The following is a 21755-nucleotide window of genomic DNA, read 5'->3' on the forward strand; positions in this document are numbered from 1 at the left end:
ATGGCTGTACTTTATTAACTGCTTCACATATTTTCCTCCTACGCATGATCAAAACAAGATGTTGCAGATCCTTTGCAGCGGCACATTCACATTTGCTTCCTTTCCTGCAGGATACTCCATGCTGCAGAGCAAAGAGGTCATCCCGGTGGCTGCCATCAGCCTCCTGCCACCACTGCTCGTGGCCGTGATGATCACGGTGATATTTTACTTCTGCCGCACGCAGAAGCAGAGGAAGAGAGCCAAGGCGTGGAGCCAGAAGCACGCACAGCACCCGGCTCTGCCCGACCCAGGGAAGGCTGCCGAGCGCGATGAGAAATTGTCGGTGATGACGGACGACAATCAGGCCAGCATGAGCTCTACCTGTGCCAACAGCATCAACCACAACACCGAGCTGCTCCCCATCGAACTGGACGAAATGGTGGGGAAAGGCCAGTTTGCCGAGGTCTGGAAGGCCAAGTTAAACCACAGCAGCTCAGGGCAATACGAGACGGTGGCTGTGAAGATCTTCCCCTGCGAGGAGTACTCCTCCTGGAAAAACGAAAGCCAGATCTTCACGGACGCCAGCCTCAAGCACGACAGTGTCCTGCAGTTCCTCACAGCCGAGGACAGGGGATCGGGGCCCCGGAAGGAGTACTGGCTCATCACCGCCTACCACAGCCGGGGAAATCTCAAGGACTACCTGTCCAGGCACATCCTGAGCTGGATGGACTTACAAAAAATGGCAGGGTCCCTCGTCAACGGGGTGGCTCACCTCCACAGCGACTACACAACCTGTGGCAGGCCAAAAATCCCTATCGCCCACCGGGATATCAAAAGTACCAACATCCTGGTTAAGAACGAGCAGGAGTGCGTGCTCTGCGACTTCGGCATTGCGATACGCCTCGACCCTTCCCTGACGGTTGATGACTTTGCAAATAGTGGGCAGGCAAGTATGACCCAATCCACATCCCTTCATCACAGGCTACAAATCCATCGCACGCCATAGGTAGCACTTCACTAACAACACACGCACCCTTGCGCTGTCAAACGCAGGACATCTCGTGGAAGCTGCATCCCTTTGGAGCTGGGGGGTCACTATTAAGCAGGGGGTTTTGTTGCATGACTCTACCAATGTGCTAAGCCAGCTTGCAAAGCTGAAACCTAACAAGTGAGACTGGCCCGTTTGAGAAACACTAACCCTTGCAGGGCAGTTAAGCAGCAACAGCAAGTGTGACGTTTCCTTTAAAGTGACACATGGATGCCTTGTGCAGTCCCTGAGCAGCATCCTACCAAGCCTTCCAGCCTGCATGCCATGGCACGCTTGAGGTGGCAGAAAGGACACAGATCTGCTTGGCTTAGCTGTCTACAAGAGACGGGATAGGAGCAGCATGGCTTTCAGAGCCATGGCCACAAATGGGAGCAGTAGGCAGTGCTGCTGGGAGCTGCTCAGGACAAGAGTCAAGCAGTTGGTGAAGACCATGGGGGATCTCACCTTTAGAGCCCAGGAAGCATTCATCTAATCCCAGCAATAGTCCCACAGGCAGAGCGCACCGATGCAGATAGAGCAGTGTTTTTCACATCTGATCAGCTGCAGCAACTTGCGAAAGTCCTTGCCCATGTGGTCCCACGTCCTGGTGTTTATGCTAATATCTCTCCTCTTTGCGGGTAGGTGGGCACTGCCAGGTACATGGCTCCAGAGGTTCTGGAGTCCAGAGTGAATCTGGAAGATCTGGAGTCTTTCAAGCAAATGGACGTCTACTCCATGGCCCTGGTTTTATGGGAAATGGCCTCCAGATGCGAAGTGGTAGGAGGTAAGAACATTGCACTGTATTTCTTTTGCACATTTTTCCTCCCTCCCTTTGTGTACAGGGAATAACCTTCGTGATCCTCCATGGTACACACACTCGTCCCCTGAAGAGCGATGACTCCGCTCTGCCTCGCTGTGGGATGCTGGGGCTCATCTTGTGCAGGACTTCATTTCGGATGACTTATCTCTAGAGGGCTGCTAAGGGTGGGTGGCAGATTCCCCCAAGGGCCACTCACACACCCACTGGCCTTGGGTGTCACAGCATGAGGGGAGCCGGCACCATGGTTCAGGAGCAAGGAAGGGGACCCCACTGCTTTTGGCTGCAGCTGGAGAAACGCCATGGAAGGAGGCCTCGTGCTGCAGGAAGCCCCACTCAAAGGCAACAGCTCATTCTGTACCCTGTGGAAAGGCCTCTCTCCTGCCACAAGAGCAGACAGTCCCTCAAATTTCCTACCGCATGTGACAAGACCAAGAGGAACCTCATGCTCTGCAATTGCAGAAATTAGAGGCCCTCCAAGCCTTGGTCTTCTGCAGACCTGTGAGACAGCCTCGTGTGGATAGTTCAGAGAGGTCTCTTTGACTCGCCGTTGTGGGATGAGGGGGGTTGTTGTCCCAGGGCTCAGCATTTCCTGGTAACAAAACATTACAAAGCAGAGTATGGGAACAAGAGGGAAAAACATGCATCTGAAAACAGCTCACAGGCAAAATCACAACTTTTCTGAAGCCTGCAGGGATTTTCCCCATTGGGCTCTGTGAAGCCAGGATTTTATCCCATGTTTCCAGGCAGATCTACATCCAATTCAGCAAATGCAGATCCAGAACTCTGTTCCAAAAGTGACATGATTTAGACCAGAAAGTCCACTGGGAGGCCCAAGACCCTAGTCCTCAACAGCGAGAATAGCCAGGGAAGTACCCTGCTTTTCAAAATTTCAGACATAAGGTCTCTCCAAGGGGGGCACACATACTAATACCTGATACAAAGACTCACTGAAGGTAAGAGCTTTGTTTGTTTACCTAGTGAAACATAGAAAGGCACCAATCACTTGGCATTGCACACGCAATTGCAATCTGGCACCCGCAGCAATAAAACGATCCAAATTCCAACATTAGTTGTAGAGTAATTGAGGTTGGAAGGGACCCCAGGGGGGTCATCTGGTCCAGCCCCCACTCAAAGCGGGGCCAACCCCGAAGCTAAATCCAAGTAACTGCTGATGATGCAAACAAAAGCAAACAGGAAGAGCCAAAGTTGGCTCCTTCCTTCCTACCTCCCCCCTTTCCTCAGCCACGCAGACTCTTTTCAGGCAATGCCAGAGAGTTTCTGTTGCAACAGGGACACACAAACTCCAGCCTCCAGCAATGTCACATTCCCGTAGTCGCATCCTGGCATCAGAATTTTTGTGTAACAAAACATTTAATTAACCACCTTGGTGTTATCCTCTGCCCATCATTCTGCCTGAGCCCCTCTCTTCTCTTTTTAGCTCTCCCGGGTTGGTTTTTGCTTTTTTTTTTCCCCCCCTTCCTTTTTTCTTTCCCCTATCTACTTCCTATGCCCAAGGAGTTGCAAGAAACGCTGATCCTTGGCAAGAAAGCTGCCTCAAGTCTTCCCCTTGCACAAGAGCCTTGCCTAGCTCAGACGATCTCACATACCCTTCGCAACGGCTCCAGACCCCTCATGTCCTGGTGCTGACCCTCCCCTGGTCTGTTTTTGGTGTTTCACCTGCCCATAGCCTTTCCAGACAGATACCACAGGACTTACGTCCAGGAAACAATCTGGTTGCAATAGCACAGGCCTCCACGTGGGCTACCAGTTCTTCCTTCTGGTAGGATAAAAACTCTTCCAGGTCCCCAAGTAGCTCAGCAGTGACAAGAGGGAGCTATTTCTGCAGTCCTGGAGACTCCATTACAGACATGCTCTGCCTCTCACTCTCACAAATTCACATGTGGAAACACACGCAAGGCCTGGGGATCGTGCGCTGAATGCATTTACCAAAGTTGCTGCTGTGAGTGGGCAGAGAGACTGGGAGCCAGAAGCCAAAATCCCTCCCCTTGGAAAGGTCTTGACATGTTTAAATGGAAAATGCTTGTTCACTGTCCTGTCCCTTCTTTTCCTTGACTATCCCTTCACCGGGGATCTTCACACACGAATTCAGCTGCCTGAGTCACAAAGGCCACTGCTGTGCTTCGAGGAGTTGTAGTTCAGCGCATGTGAGGGGGCCTGACTCTAAATGCTACCAGTACTTGGAGCTGTGCAATAAGAGACTACCAATCTTGTGGATTTTACTTGGGGCATCAGAAACACCCCGACACAGACTTTGACTGCTATCTTCCTTAAAGTCCAAAATACAGCCTTTTCTGCACACAGACCCTCAAATCAAGCCAGTGACCTGCTAGCAATTGAGTGTCTTACCCTGGCCCACAATGTACCACCTCCACTTATGACCACAATTGTATTTATCACAGTATTTGGGGTGGGGAAAATGCAACTGGCAGAAATCACAGTGGCCTCTCACTTCTGCAACATGAAGCTTCTTGTTGGTGTCCCACAGCCTGGGGTTGCTCTTCTATAACGGTCATTCCTTAAACCAATTCTTGCCCGCACCAGGAATCTGGGTGTTGGTAGCATAATTGCCTCTCCCATCTTCCACCTGCATATGTTTCACCTGCTAGAAATATGTTTCATTTAAAGACTGTGTCCAAGTAATGTCTTTTGAGTACAGGGATGGTCCTGCCCATTGGTAAGATGGTCCATTGGTCCTGTTTCTGAAAACAACCTTTATGTGAAAACCTGCTCTTTATCACCCAGCACTTTATCATTATTTGTATGTTCAAATTCTAAAAGGTTTCCAAATAAGTTTATTTTTGTAGACTGATTAATACAAATTTATTCTCATCCAATGGACTTTACTAAACCTGAGCAGCGAATGCATGAAAAACATCCTATAATGCTCCTGTCACTTCCTTGCAGAAGTAAAGAATTATGAGCTACCTTTCGGGTCAAAAGTCCAGGAGCAGCCCTGTGTGGATACCATGAGAGACATCGTGCTGCATGGCAGAGGGCGCCCCGAGATCCCTAGCAACTGGCTGGTGCACCAGGTAAGCCAGGAATAAATAGATAGCTGGAAAAAAAAGCGCGACCCGCATTGTCCAACTTCACTGACCCAACTTGAAAATTGCATTTTCAATACAAACGCAGTTCAAAACATCTACCTCATGAAAACTTATGAAAGCTGTAATCGAAACAAAAGCAGGCAGAACTCCTGGGTCCTACTTCCAGTTCATCTTGGCTGGCTGAGCTCAGATAAGCCCCACTAGACCTACTTCCCCAGTCTATAAAAGCCACCAGGCCAAGGGTGCAGCAAAATTTGTTAATGAATAAAGTACCACGAACAGAAAGCGTTATGAGTAACAAGTAACGGTATTCATTTAATCTGTGGATACTGTAACACAGCCATGTGGAGCACTTCTGCGCACGCTAGTCTTATGAAATAGTAAGTCATTGGAGTCTAACATGCATGAAGCTGAGAGGAGGGAAAACACTACGCTCAAGTCTGTGAGAGAAGTCTGTTACCACCCTTCAGGCTCAGAGGGTCTGAAAGCACAACGTTTCAGCTCAGAAAGTATAACCCATCACTCTAGAACAGAAACACTTCAGTAATAATGAAACATACTTTGTTTAAACCATCCACAAACACTCCCAGTCCAACCAGCTCTAGAAACATTTCTCCCGAGCGGCTACTCCCTGAACCTGACACAGACATCTCTTCCCCCAGCTCCAGGACTTTCTTCTATGAATTGAGCACACAAGGGGTAACACACGCCGACTGGGATTTTCAAAATCTTGCCCGACTTAGGCATTTCTTAAATTTCCATGTATCTCATGGAAAACACCACCCATTCAGCAGCAGTTCAGATCATCTGAAAAACAACCTAAAGCATTGGGCCTGCTGGGTCACAGAGCCTTGCAGGGTTTATTGCTTGGTCATTGCAGATCATTTTGCAATATCTGCCCATAAAAACACATTGCTATTGCTTCCACTCTGAGTGGATGTCGTTTATAGCCAGAGTTTAAGGGCAAGCACATAACTTCACCACCTCAGAAGGCCAGATGTTCCCTGAAACATCTCCTCCCAGAACTGTGTTCATCCAAAGACTCATGGTACCTGAGCAACTGAGGCTACAAACAGCATCAAATGAATCTCTGGTTTCTCCTAGACCATCACTGAGTTTCAGTCAGCAAGTTCATTTCTTAAATTCACCCAGACTTTTTCCTTTATGGAGATGAAGTAAAATACTGGAACTTCAATCCGACCTGCTACATATTTGAAGCCTTTGAGTATTCATCCCAGATAGTCACCTCCCAGGTTCACTGATCAACTTTGAAACCACAGGAAAAATATACAGAAGCTTGGGTTGTCAAAAATCACACTCTGATAGAGCCTAAGTATAACTGCACTGATGGTTACTGTACTGAAGAAGGGCTGACTGTAATTACCACCGAGAAATAATGTTGCTGTAGTTGGGTTGGTCTAACATGTAAACAAAGCAAGGTTTATAAAGCAGTAACTTTTATTAGACCACCTAATATTCACTGGGGAAGAGGAACAGAAAAGCCATCTTGTGTTCCTGAAAGTTTTCCTCTGGCTAATATTAGCTGATCTAATAAACATCTCCTTACAAGCCTGGCTTTACATTATTTTCCTGGCATTTTACGAGTCCCCCTAGCACGCAGCATAGGGCAGCACCATCTGCTGGAAAATAACAGAAATCCACCTCTTTGTGCCACATGCTGCCTCTGCTCTCAACTGCTTCCTTTGGGAGAAAGCATTGGGCAACACCAAGAAAGAGAGGCAAACTGTTCATCTGAATGAGAAGCACCCATAGATATTTCCACCAACAGAAATAAGTTCAATGCAGCGCTCAAAACGCTGCTTCTGTATTTCAGCCATGGGGTTCCCCTCTCATCAGATGAGGGCCTAAACTGTTTGGAAAATTTTAAAACTGTTGCTAAGGCATCTAAGACCATGGGTTCACATGCACTAGTTTCCCCTGAGGGAGGTGATTCAAGCAGGGCCCCTACCTAGCATGCTGCCCATCAGCAGTCCCAGGGCAACTGTTTGCAAGGCTGCACAGTTGAAGTTAATCCCGAACATCTCCCTGATAAACTTAAATATGCTAAACCCCTGTTTCTTCCTTACTTTTCCTTCCATTATTAAGGAGAAAAAAAAAAAAGTGTGGTTATTTAGGCCAGATAAATCCCCCTGATCTGGTTCACGAAGAAGCTGAACAGATTGTTATACTGGCACAAGGCGAAGGGCTGGTACAGGATGGGAAAGAGCAGTGGGAGCTTCACTCAACACTGCTGCCAAAAACATACTGGTAAAACTATGGCTAGACACAGCATCCAGCTCCCTTTGGAAATCTGGGATATCAAGTATAAAACCCAAAGTCCATTTTGTGAGTGTAAGAAAATAAGACGCTCCAATGGTACCATTCAAAAGAGCATCATATTTATTTACAAGGCAAAGGTAAATAAATGTCGTGATTTCAGGGCAATCTAATGGCCAAACTGCACAACAGTGCAAGGTTCTATTTGAGAACAGGCTTATTTTAAAAGTTTCAGCTAAGCTAGCTCATTTTTACATGTTAATGAGTTGTCCTCAAATCCTTTCAACTAGGCTAATAAATGAATAAGTACTGAACGTACCATCTGTCAGTTTTACTGCATAATCCCGTTCTCTCTATAGTCTGTGGCCATTACGGAAGATTTAATATAATAAACCTCAGCGCAGAACAGGGACTCCTCAGAAAGGTGCAAGAAGACAGAGACCAACAGTACATCTCCATAGGACTTGCATTTTTCTTTTGTATTGACACATGCAAGCTTTTTGGGCTCTCTTACTTGCAAACTAAGAAAATTCACACAAAAACCACCTGAAAAAACATGAAGCTTTATTTAGAATAATGATTTGTCCAGTGCGTTGCAACCTTTTGTGACAATGATGTAAAAGAAAATAGCAGATGATAGGAATTATATAGTCAAAGAAAGGTTCAATATAGCTCCTTGTGCTGTCCGGGTTACTAGCTTAAAAGGGGAGAAAAAAACCATACAGCTGAACACCGCCATTTTATTTCTAAGTCCAAAATGTTAGGACCCTTTTCAGAGCACTACGCAACTGAAAACAAATCTATTACTGGGAACTGCAACCATTGCAATTGAGAGGAATTTAATGTGTTCTGAAGCACACTGAAAAGGACCTAATCTCACATGAAGACAAGATGCCATTTTATGGTGAGAAAACAAACAGTTCCACTGTGCCCTGCAATGAATATTTGGCATTGCTCATCCTTTCGGAAAGCTGCAAAAACAACAAGACATATTTAATAAGGTTAATTTCGATAAACTTGCCTTTTACCCTCCCTGCCCATCCAGGCGTAGCAGCCAAGGCATAGGCTGGAAACCAAGAAACCTAGGCTCAGCTCTGAGCCACGTGACCAGCCTGCAGGTCACTGTCTGCAACTGTCTTTTCCCTGTCTGCAACTGTCTTTTCCCTCCCAAATATAGGATGCTCGATCGGAATGGACAAGGCTGCGAACAGGAGGTGGAGGGCCCAGTTCCCTTAAGCTCCTTTGCAGTCCCACAGTGACTGCAAACTATCTTTTGGGGAAGGTTTCCTGGTACTGTGGGAAACACTTGGGAACAGATCCCACAACAACTGAGGCTGCTGCCATAATGGGAGCAGTGGTAGCAATGGTGCAAACTCTGCTGTTTGCACCAACTCATCAATGCAGTTTCCTCCTGGGCTTAGCTTGGCAAAAAAACCGTTTCTGCAGGAAACTACCAAAAGCTCTGTAAAACGCTGTGATTGCTTTAGACCAGCTTCCATCCAGCTCCCCTTCCTCCTGCTTTCCAGTTTAATTCCCTTCCAATTTCAGGGAATGCGTTTTCTGTGCGACACCATCACGGAGTGCTGGGACCACGACCCCGAGGCTCGCCTCACAGCCCACTGCGTGGCTGAGCGCTTCAACCTGATGGCACAGATGGACTGCGACGACATCCTCAACAACAACACAGACAACGACGCCAGCAAAACCGCCTGTCCCAGTGGCGAACACCAAGGCAGTGACGGGAGCAGAAACCTGCAGTGACACAGCAGGCAAAGAGTCTCATCGTAAGAAACGAGGGGATAAGCAACAAGTGTTTAGCTTGTGGTAAAAAAACCCTCGCTTCATTTTTCCAAGTGGAACTAAGATCTAGCACGTAACTTATTTATAAGACCTGTTTCATCCCACAGATACAGTGCAGAAAACTGTGGAACCAATACTTTGGCTAAAGTGTAGCAGTGTATATGAACTGATTTTGTACTTTCTTTAAATATATAATGATGCAAAGCATTTCTTTTATTATTTTTTAAAATAATAATGTTTAATCTTTTATTAATAAGCACCTGAATTCCATGCCTATCTTTTGAATTCTTTCAATGCTGTCAATGTTGTCATCATGAGTTTCTCCCCTAACTGCTTATTCTGCAGGGGTCAAGACACATTTTGGTTTTTTTAAACAGCCTACGCTAAAAAAAAAAAAAAAAATCTATCTGTTGTAGCAGTAGTAGAAACTAGGTAACTACTTGAGATGTTAGACACCATTAGTGGAGCAAACACTGGCTCCCAAGGAAATTATTCATGGAGCAGCCAGACCCTAATACACTGTAAAGAGGTACCTGATAATCCAATCTGCAAAAGCCTGATTTGCTGCAGCTTCAACACACCTGTTTTCTCTTGTGGTGAATTCCTGGGTATACTTCATAGTTCAAGCAAGCCTGGGAAGTTTCTTCAATAAAAAAGGAAGTCACCAATACAGGCACTGCTGTTTCACTGCAAAAGGTCTTCATATAGGATATCTAGATAAGACCTTCTCCTTGTCACAGGACAATTTCCAGCCATCTCTAAACCCCAGATTTGTGCCATAGTATTGTTAACACAGAAGTGTTACCTAACTCTTTTTGCAACTCTTTTGCTCTCTCCTGTGTTATTCAACCTGAAGAAACATGATGAGACAGAACTGAGACATTTACTTCCAGTAACCACTAGACCAAGCCGGGCTTCCTCCGCAGTGGAAAAGGCAATGAACTGAATGAGAAAGGTAAGTCAGGCTTGACTCTGAACTCCGGCATTGTGTAGATCTGGATCCCTCCGCCCTTGGGAGCAAAAGGTAATAAAAACCCTTAGCTGTTACTAAGAAGCCCTACAAGCCCATACATGACACTCACCTACACAGAAGTATCTCATGGGATAGCACTGGAGAGGCTTACTCCATCTGCCAGCACGCGGCTGCACGATCACCTCTACTGCAAGAGAGAGGAAGGGAAAAAAGCACAGCACAACAGCCACGAGGTTTCTGCAGCCTGAGCTCCCTGATGTGGAACGGGGAAGCAGATCTGAAGGGTTTTCTGTTTTGTTTTTAACACATGCGCAGCTATGAGAGCACCAGCCCACCCAAAAAGCATTTCTTCTTCCGTTATTTTTTCCACCTTGTTCAGGTTTTTTCCACTGTTTCTAAAATAAAAGCCCAGAGCAAAGTTATTTCCAATTCCTTCTCTTCCATCCTTCTCCAGAGAAAGGAGTTAGGCTGCATCAAGTCTAAATCAAGTCTTAATAAAAAGTTACCTCAACTACCATGTGTAAGCCTCCACGCTGCAACTGTGGCCATACCTTTCACCCTTACCCATCCCTCCCTTCAGCTAGCTGCTACCTTCTGTCATCTTATAATTCTCAAGTTAACCCTTTTCTCTTGAACTTTCTCCTCAGTTCACCATAAACACGAGCCTTTCCGCCCACCTGACTTCAATCTCTTTTCTTCATATATTAACCACTGCTCTACCGTATGTATGCCCAAGAGTAACAGAGAGCACAAGGCAGCTTCTCTAACATGGAGATGATAAACTGTGAGAACACACAGAATTCCCCAAGGCTGTCAAATCTTCTCTGTCTTTAACATTTGGTGCAAAATTTCCGCAGCAAGTTTTGTGGCAAGTTGCTTGGATTTAACACTGATTCAGGTATTTCCAAGTTCAGTGTAACACGGTTTTAAAGGCACTCTGGTCTCCTCTTCCACACAGTGCCTGGAACACAGCGGGAACCAGAACATGCCAACTAGAAGTTCAAGCTTGTGTCTCCAATTCTAAAGTTGGACTCCAAGTTCTCCTAGGGAGACAGACTTTGGCCTAGGCTTGACAGTTTATACTGTAAATATACTGAAGATCTTCTCAATCTATTCCTTTCCCCATGCTTGAAAAATCAAACTCTCCAATTTATATACTGCATTTTTTCCTGTGAAAACCAAGTCCAAAAAAAAAAAAAATGAATTACGCTTGAATGTCTGCATTAGCTGGAAGTGACTTGCCAAGCTCTTACGTTTTTCCATGACCAGCAGGGTACCCAGCATCTCTGAAGAGAGCCACTTATTTTAAGCTCCACAATCTGTTTATATATCAGGGAGCCTAAAACCACTGAGATCATTCATTAAGAATTTTGCTCTTAACTTCAATGGAGTGTAATCAAGCCAAAAAGAGAGGGGAACATAAACCTAAATCCTACAATTTGCCATGCTCCCTGTTGAACACACTGTGGTCCTGGAACATAGTTATGTAGAAAGCAGCACTGAACCTCACCTCCCTTCACTCCAGAAAGTACGAGATGGAAACAACAGCAGTTACGCAAGAGAATCAAAAATAGTGAAAGTTAAAAATACATTCATTAGGCTGTAGGTTACTTGCAATTCATAGAAGAATAAATGCCATATAATGTAAGCTGCATTTTCCGTGGCAAGAGTTCTTTTTTAAAAACTACTTTCAGCTATATCCTGTTTCCAAAAGGAACTAGAAATTTGTAACAACGTTAAATTCACATCCTGAAGCCCTTCCAGTTCTTGTGACGATCTGAGCAAGGGAAGATTTTACCCCGTCTCCCCCATCCGCTAGCACCCTCATGTTAAAAGGAATTGCCTCATATATTTTAAAAGACTACTTCTTTGGTGTTAGTCTATTTTTACACAACAAAATTAGTAACAGCTTTCTCAGTATGAAACCACAAGCATACCAGATGAGGGTGGTAAGAGAAATAACTTGACTAATAACATTATATAAGAAACACAAATGGGTTTATGGTCAACCTGGGAGCTTTTCAGTCTGTTTTACAGCCATCACCTTGACAAGTCCCCAGATCACAATTTTAAGCAGAGGTCAGTGACTGAGTCACGGATCTATAGTTTAGTAAGCACATGCTTATCAGCAGAGCATACTTCAGGGAATGAGCTTTGCTACCTCCTACGATCACTGCAGCGTTAAAACCTGGACCTTGCTCCAGAGCTCTAGCTTTTTATTTAAAGAATACCTGCCATGCGACACAGATAAAACAACTCTGAAATATTTACAACATTCAAAAACAGGTCAGTGTATTTCTTTCCTTCTGCTGCTCCCAGTTCGGTACAGGTACTCCTGAACTCCTAGACAGAGGAGGCTCACAGGCTGCCATCATGACTGCTACCCCCAAATCCTCAACTGGCTACGGAGCACACCCGAGGTGTGCTGCAGACCCAGAAACAAGGAGGAACTAATCCCACAGTTTTCATCCTTATTCCTGGCTGAACATGAAAACACCCAATAGATATCCAGAAGTAAGATGACAGGGCAGTAGTACAGAATATCACAAACAAGTCAGCAGGGCCTAAAACCCATTTCTCTGCAGGAGAACACAGTTACTCCTGAAGTGCATAGTGCAAAAATATCCTGCCAATGAAGGGTCAATGAAAGCCCAGACAGACAGATCTACAGCATAAAAGAAAAGATATTGACCTCCTCCTCCTGACCACCTGGTCTCCAGGAAAGCAAACAGAACAAATGAATCATTTTGTAGTTTTATTATCCCCACCCCCACTTCTCACAAACGGACTATGACTCGCATTGAGATCTCAGTGCATTTCACAGCAAAAATGTACAAGAGAATCAAAATAGTTGTGCACAAATCCAACCTTTTTGCACAATTTGCAGTTTGTGTTGAAAGTTAACATGGTTATTTCAACTTTCTGATGCGTTCTTACATTTGTATCTCCTCCACAAAAACATCTTACCAGATCACACAGCTGTGAGTTCTCATGATGATGGATCAGGTGCAGCCATTGCCATGGCTGGAAAGTGGCAGACAATGTTATATACACTGATTGGAAGACTACATCAGAAGAAAAAACAGAGTAAGGCACCACTGTTGGAAAAATTAAGGTAGCTTGTAGTTACAACAATAACGAAAGCCATAAGTACTATTCTTAATTGCCAGCAATTCTTAGACTTCAGTAAAATACTTATAAAAAACAAAGGATGTTTGTACCTGAATACAGTTTCCTGATATCTGATTGTGTTTTAAAAATCAATACCCACTCTTCAGCGTAATCAGCTTCAGTTTTTTTATGGTAAGATGAAAAAACAGAGCCTACAGTCCATGTATTCACAGGTCACATTTCACTGCTTTGTTCCAAATAACACCACAGGAGAAAAACCAAAACAATCCAAAGGACAGTTTGTAACACTGATACTTCACCTCTGAGATGGTTAGATGGGTAGAGAAATTTAAATAGAAAATTTTACGTTTTCTGTTCAGTTTGAAAGCCTTAGTCCTTGGGAAGGGAAGGTGGAGGAGGAAAAAAAAAAAGGGCCAAACTTCATTACATTATAACATGAGCAAAATCAAAGTCACTCAAAGAGATTTAATAAAATTAGGAGTTGAAAAGTGTTCAAATTACTTTTCCAATTCAAGTCAATTATTTCAAGTATATTAAAACGTTTCAGAGGAAAAATTTCTCCATGGTTATAATTCTAATAGCTTTTATAAATCCATAAAAAAGAAAGGTAGTCTCTACATATATTCCATATTCCTCCGAGGCATGCATGCATTCTCTCTGAAGAAAAGAGTTGTCATGATCCAGTTGTTCCATAACACTGATTTCAGGCACATCTTCCGAACACCCCTCCAGTTTTTGCCAAAAAGGTTAATCACTGGGCATAGAAGCAGCTATTTTTTGTGGCTGTTGTTTACAGGGATACTGAGCATATTTCAGTTACCAAACAGAGCTTGTCGAAGATGCGAAAAAAAGTTCCCATGTCACTCCCAAGTCAAACAGTTCCTCTCCTAGGCAGCTTTTGCAACCAGACCTAATTAGAAGAATGTTACACAATTCAGATAAAATCTCTTGGATCATACAAAAAAAGTTGGCTGAACGTACCTGACAAGTTTGTCTCTACAACTTTGTGTGTTTTTTTTTTTGTTTAATATAACTTTAAAGTGCCCTAGTATATTTATTTCTTTATGCTCATTTAAACTTCCACAATTACATAAAAAAGGGGACACTCAGTGCGATTACTGTGTTCTGAGAGAGACAGAAAGAGAACATCAGAAACAGAAAACTCATCTCAAAGCAGCTTCTCTAGTTACTGTCCATTTGCTGAGTTTGCACGGCAGAGACAGTTTTCCAAAGTGGTTTATGATAAACCCAGCCGTCTCCCTGCAATCCAAGTAGAGAAAATATAGTTACAATAAAGACGCTGCCCTGGGAGCATTCTCTGCTCACGACCTGATCGCTGCAGAAACAAGGAGAACATAGTTTATACCTTTAACTCCCACAGGTTAAGATACACCACAGAAATTAGCACTGCAGGCTTCTTAGACTACTCGAGAACAAGCACAGGTTCTTGCCGAGCCACAGCTCTCTACGGGAACTGACTGCACTCGTAATTAACCCAGAGAAAGCCACTGCCCTCAACTCCATGATCCAGATTACTTTAGAAAGCCAAACAAGAAGCCAGCAGAGCGACAGCTATCAAACTGAGCATTATCAGCTCTAATAAAGCCCAACTTCTTATCCGGAAATGAAGTAGTTCTGGATTACATTTAAACATTTTCTGAGTAGATCTGTATCTTAAATTGTTTTCAGATTAGCAATATAATATCTAGACCTAGATGAGGTGAAATATCTAAATATGAGCTAATACCACTAACGCAGCTTTAGAGAATGACAGTTTACTGGAGCTAACACATAGTCTTGAGCCAAAACAAACAAAAAACCTCTTTAACCAGTATTTCAAATGCTTGCAAAGATACAGTAAGAGGAAGAAGAGGGAGTTTCATTACTGGAGTTTAACAAGTAAAGCTTTCAATGAACAACGATCTATATCACTGCAGCATAAATCAGAGTGGGGAGTCCCCCTCTCTTGCATGGGGCTCAGTAAGGCTCTCAACCCAAGCAGGTTCTCATCTGGATCACCAGGAAAACCTATTTTAAAGCCCGCATCATATCAGCGGCCTCCGGTCTTCCTGAGCAGTGTGCAGTTTACCTTCTTAACAGTCTTACTGTTATTATTACTGCAGTATAGGTTAAGCCATTGAATGAAAGAGTTCATTTAAAACATAAGGTACAAGAACGCAAAAAGCCCAAAGTTGAGAGGGAACTCATGCTCCCCCTTCCTAACAATAACGGTGTTTTAGCTTTACATGCCCACAACAAAAGCAGAGCTTAGCACAGTTATTATTTTCTTCTGATGTTTACTGGTTCAGTCTACTTGCAGACCATATACATGTAAAGCCATTTTCCTCACACATCACAGACAAACACGTAGAAAAAGAAAATTGAGCCACAGAACATTTTGTTGTAGGGGAACTGCAAAACAAGAGTGCTTGGGAAGTACAGGGCAAGGTCATTTACACACGTGGGAGTTCTGATGACACCTTCCTGCTATGGATCCCATAAGGCCTAAGGCCAAACACTCTATTCTGACAGGGTATTTACACCTATTTTCATTGTAGTTCTGCCTCTGCCTTTATCTCCTCTCTCCCTTATCAACTGTTAACTACTTGGAAACTTACTTCTTTAAGGAAGTATTTGGTACACCAAGGTGTTTCTGTCTCCGCACGAAGCCTCTCTTCGTTCCTCTGTCGTTCTTCAAGGGCTCGCTTGTGCTCTGTCGCCTTATCAATGTCTCCATCCCGCAGAGACTCCGTTACATGTTGCCACAGTCTCCTACAAACCAAATTCTTGACTTTAATTTTCAACATTTTTCTCAACCTGTCAACTTGAACTACAGAGCAGGATCACTGTGTGCAATTCTTTAAAGACAGTAAATCTCTCCATCTCTTAATTCTCTTGTGTTTCTTGCGTGACCAAAAAAAAAAAAAACCACAAAGACAGCTCCCGATGGTGCAACACAGCTGGAAGAGCTCATGGATGAGCCTTGCATCTCTGCTAGCAATTAGGAACAGATTAACATGGTTTTGAGGCTTGGGCTGTGCCAATCTAATGTCCATTTGATAAAATTTAAAGTTGCCATGTAAGTGTTACTCAAAAAGCAGTCTCTTGCGAGGACCTCCCTTGTCACGAGATACCCAGCTGTGTAGCTGGAGGTTAAAAACAAAGCAAATAGTGAGGGTCTAGCAGGAGCTTTACCAACTCATAAGACAATCTTCTCCACTGATAAAAGACATTGGTGAACACACACTCACCTGCATGTGCTTAACTCTCATCACTACTATGCATTTTTTAAAAAAGTATTTAAGTATTATGCACAAAGGATAATGGAGTGCATTTGCAAGTTTTTCAAGGTATTCACCAGACTGCTCAGGAAAAAAACTGCACACTTTTAGAAACCAGCCAAACAATGGTGAACGTGTATTTTACCTAGATTCAAATGGTCCTTGTTTCTCAAGGGGCCGTACTCGTTTTCTTGTCACAGACAGTTTTGTCAAGTCCACGTATTTAGTCTCCCCGTTGTTGTAGGTGAATTCAAGCACGCTGTTCCATTCCCCTTGCACTCGGCATACCACTGTGTTTGTCGCGTTCTGCTTTACTTCACCGGTGACTCTAGAAAAATATTTTTAATTTTGAACAGATCATGACCGAAGACATCTTGGGCCTATTCACTGCATAGTCATTCAATTGCATTCTGAAAGCGTTTCTCATACTGTCTTTAAAAATGTTACTTAAATTGCATTTGCGTGGAGAAGCTGAAAGGGGGAAGTGACCTTCCCTCATTGCTCTAGTTCTCCTCATATTACCCAGGAAACTCAGTTTTAGCTTGTTTCAGCTTCAGCTTGTTTCAAAATTTCTCTTTTAACAGAATTAAAAATGAAGAACAAAATAACACAAGACTTATCAGATGTTACTAGCAGCTGACATCATCTACTTGAAATACTGCATCAGATATGTAGTCCAGATCAAAAACTTGCCTTCAAATTTATTTATTTATTTTTAAACCAAGACTATATCTCACTATCCTGTTGGCATCTGATCTCATAGGCTTTACCACTGAACGCTCTCCATACATAAATTGTCTTTATATTTGTATGTTGCTCACATAAGTATTAGATTCACAAGGACAGAATGCAAGGTAGGAAATCCTGCTATGTAAGACAAATCAGGAATTAGGAGAACTGTTTTTCTTTCCTGCCTGCCACAGAAACCTCTGCTGCTGATATTAAAAGTGTTCCTCTAAAATGCAACATTTTAAAATCTCAAAATTTTGCACAGACATTTGAACATCCCCATAACTGCACACTGATACATATTTCTCTTTTCAACATCAAGACCTGTTCAAAGACCCCATGACACTCATTTCATTATGAATTGAAGAGAGGAAACCAAACTTAACTGGGCAAGCAAATTAAGCCACCTTTTTTGTTCAGTAGTTAAAATTACAAAGCTAAATCAGAGCTTGCAATTCTTTCTTTTCTTTTTTTTTGGAAAAAAAGGAACAAGGCTTTGCTAGCTATGCAAACTAGACTTAAGATATGATCTTACTTGCCATGTGCTGCAGGTTTGCACAAAGAACACTATCTCCAGCTTCAGTTAAACTCCAGTTACCTGTGAACAAACACTCTACAGCGTGTTACCCTCCAGCTTCCCCTTCCTGCAGCAGCTCCTTCGCGCGCTCGCAGAACTCGCATTCTCTTTCACACTTGCATGATGCATAGCTAAGGACATTTAACTTGCACATCATCGGGTTGGTTTCATTTGCTTTGAACAACTGCATACACAGCAAAAGACCTCAAGACAGCAGCTCACCTGTGCTCCCACCCAGAGGTCCCTGTGCATACATCTGCCCCTTCTGAGCCTGGCAGCACAAGAAAGGAAATGATTTTTCAGGCAAGGAAATGAGCAATCAGGGGCCAGACCTTTCAGCACAGAGACACTGGATGCCAGTCTGAATCTGACTTGGTGGGAAACGCCAGGGCAAGGCGGGGAAGAGCTCAGCTGGCTCAGAACGAGGCGCAGCAGCCAGGGCTTCTGCTGCATCTTGCCCACATTGGAGGCAGCTGGAGCAACCTCGTGACCCAGCAGCTCGCAAGCAGCGAAGGCACAGGCTGGAGGGCTGCGCCAGGGGACCGAGATGACAGGATGCTTCACTCCATACAGAATCTCAGAATGGTTGAGGTTGGCAGGCACCTCTGGAGATCATCTAGTCCAACCCCCCCCCCCCCCACCCACCTCAAGCAGGGACCTCTAGAGCATATTTCCCAGGATTGTGACCAGGCAGGTTTGGAATATCTCCAGGGAAGGAGACTCCACAACCTCTCTGGGCAACCTGTTTCAGCGCTGTGATTGGAGATGTTCAGGGAAAACACTGATCTTCCAAAAAAACTGAAAAACAACAAAAACAAAACTCCTCCTTGAGCACATCCAACAGAGAAAGAAAATAAAATCCTTTGTCATTTATTAAAAAGTATCTGAACTTTGGTAAACTCTTACAAACAGAATTTAACTTTACTCAGAAAAGTTCTTTCAAAACAGGCTGCAAAGAATAACCTTCTTAGGCACACAGTTTTCTATTACAAAAATTTAAGGTTTAATCAAGAAAACCGGTCAGAGTTGGAGTAACATGAGCAATAAGAACAGATGTAAACTTTTTTTTTTTTGGCAGGGAGTTAACAAATGGCTAACAGCTCCTGACAACAACTAAAAGAGTAGGCAAGAAGCAAGCAGCCATCGTTTCATGATGCTTTTCCACCCTGTGGCTTTCGCACCTCACTGAAAGTATTATGCACTGTGAAGTCCCCGTCCTCCTCCCAAGAGATTTCTGAAGAGCCTGAACGCCTAGCATGCCCGAGGCTCGCGAGGTCGGACTTTTGCAGTTACCTCTTCATGCATTTAAGAGCTTATTTGTTCCAAGTGCTGTGTGGTTACAACACAGTACTGGCATCCAGGGTTTGAATATCAGTCACAAACTACCGTCTCTGCACACCTTGAAGTAAACAAGGTTCAATCGCTCACTGCTAAGGTGCAGGATGGTGTTGCTATAGTCAACTCCGTTGCGACCTGTATTTCTTCCCATCAGCGCTACTTTGTGACACACAGCTATTCCCAGCACTGTAGATCGTGATACCAGTCTGAATCACTGTTAGTAACAAAAAACCTGCTAGCGTTTGTTTCTAAGCATGGTACGACTGATATATGCCTCTCTGTTTATTACCCTCAATATTTCATTGTGCTAAAGAGGTACAGGACCAAGGGGCCGATACCTAGCTGAGCTCTGACAACAGGGGTCACTATACAAAAATCTATAACATCGCTATAGCAACTCACTTGCGCACCGGGTAACCATGGCAACACCACTTTTCCCCATCCAGAGAGTCTTTTGGCAATGTCCAATCATCACTATTTCAATTTTTCAGTCGTTAACAGTGCCTTGAACAGATCTGTCTGAAAGACTCCATATCCGTGACTAACTTTCCAGACATGGATAACAAAGCCTTCTCCAAAATTAAGTTATTTAATAAGCCACAGGCTACAGTTTGGATGGCGTAACAGGAACGACTGCAAGGCCAAAGATGCACTCCAAGCAAGAGGAATAAGAAAACCAAACGATGTCTCACTTCAGCAGCATGGGAAGTCAAGCAGGCCTACAGGTAAGCTTCGACTCTCCAAATGCCATTGGAGATCTGGTTGCAACTTAAATTCAAAGCGTGTATGGGAATTAATGAGGCAAAGTGCTTCAAAAGGGACGCTTCAGTGGGGTTTTTTGTTGTTTTTTGTTTTTTTTTTTTAAACCTTTTAAACAATAAACACAGCCTAACCCTGCTGCTTCAGCAAAAGGGATTTACCGAAGACTGCTGATTTTTGGTGATCTGTGAAAGCAACCCTCATTTAAGAGCCTCTAATGTTCTGCTCTGCTAGCTTAAACCTAGAAGAGATCATAATGAAATTGTTAAGGATTTTGAACAAGCACTGTCCAGTGAAGGCTTGACCACTAAGTGCTCTGGAATCAGATATTTTTTGCATGACTACCACTTAATTGGCTCCTTCCTCAATTAATTGTCCCCATATTAGTACAAGGCTAATCTACAGCAAGCACCCTTACTACAAAATTGAAGACTATCAATGTTAATGAGTTCCAAAAGCTTTCATCTTCTGCTTTTCCATTCAGTTCACTTCAAAAGTGCAGTACAAAAGATATCAGGTGTGTAAACGCTTCCTGAAATTTGCTGGAAACAGCCACACTCAAGACTTTCCCTGGGCCTTCCTTTCTTTACCTACTAGTCTTGCAACATGCACAGAAGTACAGCTGCCCCAGGAAAAATCACCATTCCTATCTTAAAGGAGGATTTTTACCTAGAGATTCTCCAGAAGTTGCTTAAACTTGACAGAACCTCTGCATTACTTCATAAGTTATAGTCCACTACTTACTGAAATTCCCTACAGTATTTTTCACCTTCTGTGTAAATGCAAGCTGGGGGCTCCTGCCATATAACAGCAATACTGCTGAGTTATTTCAATGAGAAACTTCAAGGCAATACAATTATAATGCACTTTGCAAACAAGCAGCAACCCTTTAAGACAGCATGATCAACCTCATTCCAAACAAGCAGCAAAACAAGAGATAAGAAATACTGAGCAACTTCTGTCAGTAACAAGAGAAATCTGTGGCAGTCAGGAATAAGAGTCAGGAGTCCTGTCACCCCAGTGGCTTGTACCAAGATTCAGAAAATAATATGGAATTCCCTTACTGTCTTTAAATGCAATTTAATTTTTCCATGAGGACCATGAGTTAGACTTGTCTAGCTAAGGTATTGTTTAAGAACAGTAACATCTCAAGTGTTCAAGAACAGGAAAAACAGTATTTTCCTCAGACTGTCAAATCAGTATTATTCAGCACACACAGAACAGGGTAGTTATATGGCTACAGGAGTTACAGGACATACTACATAGAAAAATATAAAGAAGCGTTCTCACCGATGCAATTTGCCACCATAGAAGGGTTTGGTGTGAAAGTTAATACTTGCAGAATATCCAGTTTTTGCACAATTAATGTTGACTTTTCCTCCTAGTTCTACCCAAGGAACAGTTAAAATTGATCGTGCATATGCACAAGGCAGAGAAAATGTGTATTCTTCCCCATGCTCCAAGAGACTTAAGAGACCTGCGTGAAGAAATACAAGAGTCCTTAAATCAGCACTGTTTTAGACACAGCCAAACAAGTTATTGAAATATACATCCAAGACTACTTCTGACTATTTTTCCTCATAGTCCCCTTACACCAAAAGAAAAAAGTAAACTCAAAAACGACATTTATTACAGATTCTAGATACAAACATTTTGCTGAAAATACTAACCTGAGTAACATGCATTCATGTTTCTTTTGGGAAAGACATCTATCCTAGTAATATTGATCCATCAGGTATAATGCACTGTGCAACATACTTTTTTAGTAATAGGTACAAGTGTTTGCTGCTGTCTTACTGATGTTCCTGGAGCCCAGCGATACAAGACTTATGCCGCCAAAAGGAAATAAGGAACGAATACCCTGAACTGCAGATCCTGAGTAGGGCTAACATTCCTGCTCTGTTTCCTTTCCCCTTTAAGGCATCCTATCCTTTTCGAAGGCTGGAAGCAGAGACAATCCTCCTTACTGCAGCTCTCTGCCAAGATAAATATAGC

At 43.5% G+C, this 21755-nt stretch overlaps 2 protein-coding genes across 4 annotated transcripts in view; one reads left to right on the forward strand and one right to left on the reverse strand.

Annotated features, from left to right (window-relative positions):
- The window catches only part of LOC104145645 (TGF-beta receptor type-2-like), a 32524-nt gene extending 23297 nt beyond the window's left edge, over positions 1 to 9227 (forward strand). Inside the window, exons 4-7 of the mRNA XM_068949125.1 lie at positions 111 to 925; positions 1649 to 1790; positions 4752 to 4879; positions 8720 to 9227. Coding sequence (XP_068805226.1) covers positions 111 to 925; positions 1649 to 1790; positions 4752 to 4879; positions 8720 to 8932 — 1298 coding nt within the window. The 3' untranslated portion in view covers positions 8933 to 9227. The remainder of the gene's footprint in view (positions 1 to 110; positions 926 to 1648; positions 1791 to 4751; positions 4880 to 8719) is intronic.
- A 3459-nt stretch (positions 9228 to 12686) lies between these two features.
- The window catches only part of OSBPL11 (oxysterol binding protein like 11), a 39694-nt gene continuing 30625 nt past the window's right edge, over positions 12687 to 21755 (reverse strand). For 2 of the 3 annotated variants that reach the window (XM_068949124.1, XM_068949123.1), the window contains 4 exons: positions 21051 to 21237; positions 16503 to 16685; positions 15695 to 15848; positions 12687 to 14336 (listed from right to left, as the gene is read on the reverse strand). In XM_068949124.1, coding sequence (XP_068805225.1) covers positions 14259 to 14336; positions 15695 to 15848; positions 16503 to 16685; positions 21051 to 21237 — 602 coding nt within the window. In that variant the 3' untranslated portion in view covers positions 12687 to 14258. The remainder of the gene's footprint in view (positions 14337 to 15694; positions 15849 to 16502; positions 16686 to 21050; positions 21238 to 21755) is intronic. The other variant, XR_011141969.1, reaches the window with a different exon arrangement.

Source organism: Struthio camelus, chromosome 6 (genome assembly GCF_040807025.1).
Source record: "Struthio camelus isolate bStrCam1 chromosome 6, bStrCam1.hap1, whole genome shotgun sequence".
Lineage (NCBI taxonomy): Eukaryota > Metazoa > Chordata > Aves > Struthioniformes > Struthionidae > Struthio > Struthio camelus.